Consider the following 10,403-nt stretch of genomic DNA (forward strand, 5'->3'; position numbering starts at 1 on the left):
GTAAAAGAACCTTGGACTCCAGCCCCTCCCTAGTCCACAGAACAAACCAGGCAATGGTCAGCAGCTACCTTTATTTGGACTAGACACGAGTCACATGATACTCCCAACAATTAGAGCAATATAATGTATGAGCGAAAGGCAAAGACAGAACTGGGACCAATTTCTACTGTTGTCTACGTGTGTTCACAAGTTTTTTTTTTTTTTAATTTAATTTTATTATTTTTTTAAAAAAGATTTTATTTTCAGAGAGGGCAGAAGGGAGGAAGAAAGGGAGGGAAACATCAATGTGTGGTTGCTTCTACACAACCCCCCACTGGGGACCTGGCCCATAACCCAGGCATGCACCCTGACTAGGAAATGAACCTGGGCCCCTTTGCTTGCAGTCCAGTGCTCAATCCACTGAGCCACACCAGACAGGATTTTTCATTTTCATTTTTTGGAGTTAGCCTTGAGTATGAATTTAGAGAAAGCTAACAGAACAGCAAGCACCGATGTGAAGACACCCTCCGCGCACATTCTGGACACGTGAGGCCTGCTGGCCCGTTCTGATGAGATGGAACAGGGAGGTGAGATTGAGCGAATCGTACGGGAGGTTACTCAGTAGGAAGTACTTTCAGGTCGGGTTTGAGACACCAGCCCTCAGAGTAAGGAAACTTTTGTCATGTGGCAGCTAAAAATACAGGACTAAGGTTTGGCAAGAGGATAAACAAGACTTTTAAAAAATCTCTCTTCTTCGGATGCTGTTTAAGACAGGAGCAAAACATCTAATTTTGTCCATTATTGACTGAAAGTCATGCCAGGGCTGAACCTTAAGGAAAACTGAAGTTTAAACCTGTTTAAACTGAACAGTTTAAACTGAAGTTTAAAACTGAAGTTTAAACTGTTCAGTTTAAACTGAAGTTTAAAACTGAAGTTTTCATGGCCCTCCCCTGCAGGGTGGGGGCATGAAAAAGATAGTTTTTAATGAATATTAAAGAGGCATGATCTCAAACTTAAAAATGCCCTGAAACATCCCACTGTTCACTGAATGAACAGTGATGGAATGGAATCACGAGTCAAGGGATTGGTCACATGTATATTGCGGACCAAGTGATGCACGAAGATGCGGAGCAGGACGTGTTTCTTAAAAGTTTATCCAGTTTCCAGTCTGGTGATGCTTTTAGTAATTCTGCAGTGGAACCCGGGCACATAGTAAAGTACTTGGCCCCACTTCCCTATTACCAAGCCCACACCCCCTGCCCACCCTCAGGTGATCAGTCTGTGCCAGTGCCCGTGGAAGGTGATGGTTTGATGTGGCTCCTGCTGCCGGTGTGTTTCAAATGCTACTGAAGACGTGGGTTCTGAGCAGTTTTCCTTGTACTGGGTCCAACAGGAAACTGTCCTGTGGGCATCTCTCTGCTGGGCCAGTAGTTCTCGCTCTCATTTTTTCTTTCTTTTCTCCTCATACCTGTAGTAGGGGCTCCGCAACATGAAAAGCAGAAGCATAAGAGGGATCAGAAAGTAGGGGGCATAGACACACATGAGGGCTAGTCGTTCGTGGAAAGTCTTAGGTCCTTGCCCTTTGAAAGCACTGGTCTTGGAGAAATCTTCCCATAGAAGTGTGGAGAGAATGGGAATTAGGGTTGTCATCGTGTGGACTGAGTAGATGATCGCAGGGGTGCGGATCCACTTGCAGCCTCCTGAAGTGGTCGGGGGAAGAGAGAAAGAAGCATTAGGTCTGCTCTTGACTGCAGGGTGCCCATGACATTCCCTGTGCTGTCTCTGCCTGCTCCCTTCAACTGAATCATTCCACCTCCTCTTCCAGGTGGAAACAAATGGAAAACCGGATGTGGTATAATGCTGCCTAACTGCGCAAGTTCATGTGACGGTGGGGGCCCTAGCACACTGACTGCCAGAGAACCAAGGGTGGGGGTTGGACTTTAATTCAGAAAAACTCTAGGCCAGTAAAAGTTAAACCTGTTTGGTCTAAATGTGTGGGTCAGGGTGCCACCAGCAGCATCTGTTAAGTAATCACAGCATATGTAGGTGAGAAGATCAGTAGGTGCTGCCAAGAGACGGGTTTGGGAGGCTCCAGTGGGAAATAAGCTGTACAAGCTTAGTTACCACGTACGTCAGTATGACCACCTTCTTTATAAAAGCATCAGTCATATGGGGACACTGTAGGAATAATTTTTAAATAAGCAGTTAAGCCTTTTAGGAATCAGCTTGACGCTACCGCTTATTATACTACCTAAGACAGAAAAATAAAAACCAATGATAAAAAATAAATTCAGTGATTAAGAAAAAGAAATAAAAAGCAACATGTTCAGTCTTTCAGTACTCTCAGGTTTCACGGGCGAGAGCTGCCCAGTGGGCTGAGGCAGTCATGCAGCCCCGCTGACCACAGGCATTAGTGGAGCCACACTCAAGTCCCTTTATAGGAGCTATCCTGGCCATTCCCACCAACCAGATCCTCTGTCACCCTCACACAAACTACAGGACCACTCCTCTCTCCCTGGGAGATAATTTTCCCATAAGATTTCTGGGACCTGATTTCAGAGCAAAAATGGGGTTTCCCCACCATTTACCAACCTTTGAAGAAGGCGTATGTTGCAATGGGGAAGAAAGGCAGCTGAAACACAAGCTCGCAAAACAGGAAGGATTTAAACCATATTGGGGGGTACTGTAGCAGAGGGTCTTTGAACTCTTGGGTGTACCACTTCAGCAGGTTTCTCAACTGGGAAAAGATAAAGATCACAATGAACACAACCACTTGGCAGGGATAGGCTCAGCAGCTCCAACCCACTAGAAGAGTCTCATTACCCAACCCCCTTGGTAGCAGATGGTATATCCAGCTGGCTTTTGAGATGTAGCCAAGATGGTCATTTAATAAAAACTCAAGCCATGGCTGATGTGGCTCAGTGGACTGAGTGCTGACCTGCGAACCTCAGGGTCGCCAGTTCAATTCCCAGTCAGGGCACGGGCCTGGGTTGCAGGCTAGGTCCCCATTTGGGGGTGTACAAGAGGCAATCACGCATTGATGTTTCCCTTGTGCTCTTTCTCCTTCCCTTCCCCTCTCTCTAAAAATAAATAAGTAAACAAATAAAAACTGACTAGATCTAACTCAAATGGTAGCTTCTCCAAGCTTTCCTCAGCTCTTCCAGCTCCTTTGTGCTACCCAGCATTTGTGACTCCATGATAACCCTTATCCAAATGTGTTGCCCATTGTCAAAAGCAATATCTGGCACTTAAGAGTAGGCTCTTTGGTCCTGGCTGGTGTGGCTCAGTGGATTGAGTGCCAGCTTGTAAGCCAAAAGGTCACTGGTTTGATTCCCATTCAGGGCACATGCCTGGGTTGCAGGTCAGGTCCTCAGTACTGGGCGCATAACAGGCAACCACACACTGATGTTTCTCACCCTCTCTCCCTCCCTCCCTTCTCCTCTCTCTGGAAATAAATAAAATCTTAAAAAAAAAAGTAGGCTCTTGGTTTGCTGAATGAACACACAAACATGACACGTCTGCTAACAATATCATTCTTTATAAAGAAGTGTGACAAAACTACCCTGACATTTGCCCTTTCACAAGAGCAACTGACCTGCACACTGAGCTTTGAGGGCTGCCTGCACACTGACCTGCTGACCTGCACACTGAGCTTTGAGGACTGCCTCAACTACAGAAATGAACTGAATTTGACTGTGGGTGGGTGGTAGTGACGGAAAGGAGGTACAATAAATCGAACCTCTGTGAAGAAGCAATTTTAGACAATATTTATTTTTTAATTTTTATTTTTTAAAGAGGGAGAGAAACAGCAATGTGTGATTGTCTCTCATGCGCCCCCCCCCACACCCCCCGGGGACCCAGCCCGCAACCCAGGCATGTGTCCTGACTGGAAATTGAATCAGTGACTCTTTAGTTTGCAGGCTGGCACCCAATCCACTGAGCCACACCAGCCAGGGCCAATTTTAGACAATTTAAATAATCCCAAAACCTCAAGTTCTTTATTGTTCTTAACTCCCTAGTTCTCAAGTTTTTTTTTTTTTTCCCTTTTAGGAAACCTGTAGGATATTTGTAGAACAAGCTCTGCCCCAAACCACAAACTATATAGCTTCTAGGCTATGTCAAAGCTTGAGATAGCAGTCTTAATTCTAGCTTGGGCCCCACCCTCATAATTATGCTGTCAAATCAAAAGATACAGATCCATGCTGACCTGGCTACAGGTGGAGAGAGAAAGTAAGAGGGTTTGAGGCTTTTTTTTTTTAAGATTTTATTTATTTTTTAGAGAGGGAAGGGAGGGAGAAAAAGAAAGAGAGAGAAACATCAATGTGCAGTTGCTGGGGGCCATGGCCTGCAACCCAGGCATGTGCCCTGACTGGGAATTGAACCTGCAACGCTTTGGTTCACAGTCCAAGCTCAATCCACTGAGCTACACCAGCCAGGGCTGGTTTGAGGCTTTTTAAGGAGCCTAGACAAAGCCCAGGAATCCCCACACGAAGGTCTGTTGCATTGAACCTTCTGGAAATGTCACTATCTCAACACACCTGCCTTCAAAGCCAAATATGTCTTTATATTATGATAAATAAAGGTAACTTCCAAAGTAAAAATTAAGCTTACAATGGAAAATACAAAGATACTTTTCCTGTTAATTTTTAATCAAAAGATAAAGGCTCGATGTTGTTAAATAGAGGCCTCACTGCTGTGAGTGAGCTTTAAGCAAATACCCAGAGACAAACATTCTGTTAGCATATGAACTTCAAAAAGGCTCTGGCTGGATAACCAATGTATTGACCAAGTGAGTTCTTAATTTGTACTTGACTTGAAATTTAAATTTACGGCAATACCCTTAGCTTCCTTCTAAGCACTTTTCAGGGCAGTAATGTGGTAGAAAATATGCATAAAGGTTAGGTCACTGCACCTCTCCTGGGCTCTATTTCCTCACCTGTAAAACAAGCAACTTGGATTAAGTGTTTTTTTAAGATTTTTTTCTTTCTAGATTTACTTTAAAAGATTTACTGCAGGATTTAAAAGGCTTTCTGGTTCATGTCAACTTCATTTTCTATTCAATTTGTATACAGTCTCTCTGGTCCTCCTATTTCATAAATCCAGGTAGATTTATACAGTGCTGTAATTTCTAAAGGCAATATGATGAGATTAGCAAAATTTAAAATAATCAGCCTGTTCTTGTAATCAGTTCGAACACAACCAGCTGCCCACTGTCTCCTGACAGCCACCTGATGCCAGAAGGAAGGCTGGTGGAAGGCAAGGCACAGGCCCTTAGCAGAGTGAAGAAGAGCGTGGGCCCCGGTGGCAGAGCGCCTGGATGGGTGTGCTGGCTCCAGGCAGAGCACTTAATCTCACCAAGTTTGGTTCCACTCCAATCACAGTACCTACTGCACTGTTGGCAAGATAAAACGAGTTAATACATACAGTCTCTAGAACAATGACTAGCACGTAAAGATTATGAAATTGACTGTAATTAATATATATTTGGAGAGGTTCAAGTTTAATCCTATTAACATCTTGGCATGCAACTGGTCATTAATAAGAAATATTTTCTTTGAAGATTTTATTTCTTTTAGAAAGAGCAGAAGGAGGGAAAAAGAGGGAGAGAAACATCTATGTGAGAGTGAAACATCAATCGGTTGCCTTTTGCATGCCTCCAACAGGGAACATGGCCCACAACCCAGGCATGTGCCCTGACTGGGAACTGAATCAGAAAGCTTTTGTTTCGTAGGCCCATGCTCAATCCACACAGCCAGACCAGCCAGGGCAAGAACTTTTCTTATTAGATAATAAGACCCCCCAAAAGGTAATAAAACTGTTTCCATTTATACCTGAGTCACATTGAACTCAACTTAGCATTGTTATCCATTAAAAATATTCAGCTGGGCCTGTGTTCCTGGGATTCTAAACCAGGAGCTGCTGAACAATTTTGCACTTCTCTAACTCAGAATGAGAGCACAGACTGATTTCAGACCCAGATGCTGCCTGTTTGCCTTATTTTAAGAGAAGCAATGCTACCCAGCCTCAAATGATACTACAAAATGCTTCCCATCTCCCCCAAGTTCTAATCCAGCGATTTTCTACCTTTTTCATCTCATGTCATACATAAACTAATGACTACAATTCGGCGGTGCACTAAAAAGATACATTTTCTGCTAACTGACAAAAAAAATAGTTGGTTTTTAAATAAGATTTTATTTATTTATTTTTAGGGAGAGGGGAAGGGAGGCAGAAGGAAGGAGAAAAACATCAATCGGTTGCCTCTCACACATCCCTAACTGGGGACCTGGCCTGCAACCCAGGCATGTGCCCTGACTGGGAATCGAACTGGCAACCTTTCAGTTCGCAGGCCTACACTGAATCCACTGAGCAATACCAGCCAGGGCTGTTGTTATTTATTTGACAGTCTAAAGGAAAAGAGGTCTGTGCCCCTGACTGACTTAGTTTGGTATTGCACATTTTAAAATTTTTTGGCCCTGGCCAGGTAGTTCAATTGGTTAGAGAGTCATCCCAATACATGAAGGTTATGGGTTCGATCTCCAGTCAGGGCACATATGAGAATCAACCAATTGAATACATTAATAAGTGGAACAACATATCAATGTTTCTCTCTCTCAAAAATCAATGAAAAATTCTTAAAGATTTTATTTACCTTTAGAGCAAGGGGAGGGAGAGAGACACATTGATGTGCGAGAGATACATCGGTGTCTTCTCACACGCCCTCAACTGGGGACCTGACTCACAACCCAGGCATGTGCCCCAAGTGGTAATTGAACCAGCAACCTTTCAGTTTGCAGGCTGGCATTCAATCCACTGAGCCTCACCAGCCAGAGCTAAAAAAAATATATTTTTTTAACTTTTGTGGCACACTGGTTGAAAATCGCTGTTGTAATCCAAACTAATTCTTCCTGTTTCATTATAGTTTTTCTAAGTGTTGCTCTGATTCAAACCAAGAAAGATTTAATTTGCAAATGTTAGCCCAAAGATGTGGGCATTTTAGTTCAAGGGAAAAATTCCTTCTGTTTAAGGAGAAAAAAAACCAGATGTTGATTTTTGGCATATTTTCAAGGAGAATCTGAGAATAACTGAAGGCTATAGTATCATTATTACTATTTTACCCAAAAAGAAGCAACTAAAGTATCACTCACCGCCCCAGAGCAAGAACGACTAGAAACAACAGGCCTTCCAAGCCAGGATGTTCATGTTTCAAATGCCTTCAAAACAGCATCGGACACTAAGATATACACACACACACACACACACACACGCACGCACAGGGTTTCTGGCCAGATCCTACCTGCACTGGCCCTTCACCTTTTGCAATAAGTCAACATTAAATAAGGCTGAGAAATATATAAATTGGGTCGTTATGCTGGACACATTTTAATTGTTTTTTGTGAGTGGCGAGCAAGGACTTGTGGGAATGGGACGTTCAGAAAGGATAAAGAAACCAACAGCTGTTGAGTCTGGAATAATCTGGAGTAACATATTTGTCTAATATTAAAAGGACTCTTAACATCACAGATTGTAAACAGGCCGCTGGCCTGAGTTCTGTTGGCCACACAGACTTTGAAAACCAGACGTGGCTCTCCTTTCTTCAAGGCAACTAATGGCTAATGCGGAGCTTTGATGACATGTTGAGGAAGAGTGTGTATTACTACCTGGGCCTGTGTGGTAGATTGAATAATGCCTCCCTAAAATATCCACGCCCTAATCCCTAGAACCTGTAAATGTTACTTTACTTGGCAAAACAGAATTTGCAGATGTGCCCTGGCTGGGTGGTTCAGTAGGTTGGAGCATCGTCCCATACACCAAAAGGTTACAGGTTTGATCCCCAATCAGGGCACATACCTAGGTTGCGGGTTTGCTGACAAATGACCTGAGGTAAACATACCGGGAAACCACTGGGTTTATAAGGAACAAAGTGTTTGCCGCCAGCAACTTGGGGGAAGAGCCTGAGATATACAAAGAGAACCCCGAGGAAGATGTCGAATTGAAGGGTAAGGAAAGGCCCGGAGCACTGGCAGGACCTAAAGAAGGAAGGAGGGTAAGGGAGGCAGAACTGGAACGAGGGCAGAGAAGTCGTGGGAGGCTGGGCACAACGCAGCGCACAGACGGGTCCCAGACTCGGCGACCCGCGGCCAGGACTGACCGGCGCCCTTACCTGGATGGGGTAGATATCGCGCGGCAGCACGGTCTGCAGATCGAACAGCAGGGTGATGGCGACGTGGGAGAGGAAGTAGAAGCCCAGCAGCCACTCCAGGCTGCGCCGGGCGCCCAGAATCCCCATTATCCGTTGGCTGGGCAGGTAGGGGCCGAGGATGCACTCGCCTGGGCCGCAGACGTGGGAAGAAGGCCTGAGCACGCGCGCGGTTCTGTCACCCAGCGACCCTGCCACTCGCCCCGCCCCTCTTGGTTGCTACGCCAGCCGCTTCCATTGGCTGCTGAGGAGAAGCGCGAGTCCATTGGCTCGCCAGAGACGGCGTGTGAGCCGAGCAGGGGAGGGGCTTCTCGTGGCCCCTTGCGGAGTGAGGACGGAGGGGTGTGCCACGGGAGACCGCCGCGGGCCTGGCCTCTCACAGCCCCCCCGCGAGGGGCGCTGGGCTCAGTGGCTGCTGCTCGCTGTGACCGCTTTCGTTCACTCTTCACTCTCTCCATTTAGCGCTTACGGAGCGCCTCCAGGGTGCTGGGCCTTGTGCGTTTATGGAGACGGAGCCCCCAGGGCAGCGGGAGTGTCCCAGACCACGGCCGTCCGGGCAGTGCGTTGTGATCCGCGCCGTGTGTGACAGTTTTGGACCGTGGGAACACCGAGCAAGGTCTTTGTCCGGCCGGAGTTTAGGGGTCCTGGAAGCCTCCCGAAGCATGCAGAGGAGGTAGCTAGCCTCAACTTAAAAACAAGCAGAGGGTTATAATAGGAGGTAAAATCGACAGGTCTTGGTGATTGGCTGTGGAGAATGAGGGAGGATGAAAGATTCATTTATTCATTCAGCAAATAGTGATCTTTATATTCTGGACCCAGGCCTGCTCTGGGATGGAATGGGAGGGGCTGCCTTTCTCAGATAAGAGGGACACAACCGAGAAGCGAGTTGAAGGGAAGGTAATTTGGTTCTGGCCACGTCGACCCTGAGCAGTCCCTGCATCATCTGAGTGAAGCCTCCTAGGCACTTGAAATAACATGTCTGGAGATGGAGATTTGTGAGCATTAGCTTTTGGTGGGAGTTGAAGTTCTGGGATCAGAGAGCCTGGAAAAGAGCTTAGAGGGGCCCAAACTCAGGATTCATGGGAGGAGGGAAATGAGATACAACTGGACAACAGGAGAGTAATGTCACAAAAACAGGGAGACAGAAGTAGGGTCGGCTTGTCAACAACACCAAATGGTACCCCCTGGTGGCCCTGTGAGCGCAGCTGTGGGACGGAGGAGACAGGAGCTAGATGACAGCAGGGCCAGGAGTAAGGAAGTAGGGATGTGGAGGCAGGGAGAGTAGGCACCTGGTTGGGGTGGGATGGGGCAGTAGCTGCAGGGAGATGTGCTGGAGGGAGAGGACTTACTTATTTTCGGGTGAGGGAGACTAGAGCACTCACTTGTTTAGAGGCTGTTGGAAGTTTTTGGGACAGGGGAGAGGTTGTCCGTACAGGAGGAAGAGAGCAGGAAATGTGGCTCCAGCCCCCCCCCCCCCAGGAAACTGGAGAGAATGGAAGGGTTAGATTAGAGGAGCTCTGTGCTCCCCAGGACAGAGAAACTGTTGGCAGGGTGGAGCGCCCAGCTGAGGTGGGTGGCCATTGACCTGCAGGTCCCAATCTCCTAAGCTGTGTGCTTTACTCCACTGTGAGACCTGCCCAAAAGAAGGCTGTTGGACTCGTTCAGGTTGGGCTTCATTCAGAAAGGCAGTTGTGATTTTGAGGAGTTGAACAGCGATCGAAGAGACTCAGCATTCAGTTCTAGTCGGATTGGGAGTGGGTGGCAGACAGGAGGCCCGAAGGGCTGGTAGAATGTGGAAGAGTGAGTGGCTCTGAGGCTGAGGAGGCCGCGCTGGTGTGATGGGAGTAACTGGATGAATGCAGGTTGGGAGAGTGATAAGGGGGTGCAATGCCTGAGTTCCTGGGATCAGGAAGAGCTTCTGTCCACGGGAAGGTGTGAGCAAATGGAGTGAAGTTTTTGGAGATGAGGCCAAGGGACAGAGAGCCCAGACTGTGGGATGGGTTGACTGCAAGGATCACTTGGGATGGTGGTGGCAGTCAGGGGGAGAGAAGACTGTGAGCCCAGTGCTAAAGTTTTGGGTGTATAGGGGAGTAGCCAGCAGGAAAGTGGGCATGGGCTGAGGTATGGCTCAAACCTCAGAGAGTGGAGGGGATGTGGTCATGGGGAGTAGGGAGGTGGGTGACCCCACCTCCTGACCCTGAGCTTGTGGAGTGTGAGAAAATGA

General features: G+C 46.9%; 1 protein-coding gene across 1 annotated transcript; it reads right to left on the minus strand.

Annotated features, from left to right (window-relative positions):
* Positions 1-54: 54 nt before the first annotated feature.
* Positions 55-8,377, minus strand: TMEM97 (transmembrane protein 97). Its single transcript, XM_045835817.1, has 3 exons — positions 8,144-8,377; positions 2,572-2,716; positions 55-1,679 (listed from the first exon to the last, which is right to left on the minus strand). Exons 1-3 carry the CDS (start codon positions 8,267-8,269, stop codon positions 1,420-1,422), a joined length of 531 nt encoding a protein of 176 aa, XP_045691773.1. The 5' UTR covers positions 8,270-8,377; the 3' UTR covers positions 55-1,419.
* Positions 8,378-10,403: the final 2,026 nt, after the last annotated feature.

This window comes from Phyllostomus hastatus, unplaced genomic scaffold (genome assembly GCF_019186645.2).
Source record: "Phyllostomus hastatus isolate PE091 unplaced genomic scaffold, TTU_PhHast_1.1 phas_contig_210, whole genome shotgun sequence".
Taxonomy (NCBI): Eukaryota; Metazoa; Chordata; class Mammalia; order Chiroptera; family Phyllostomidae; genus Phyllostomus; species Phyllostomus hastatus.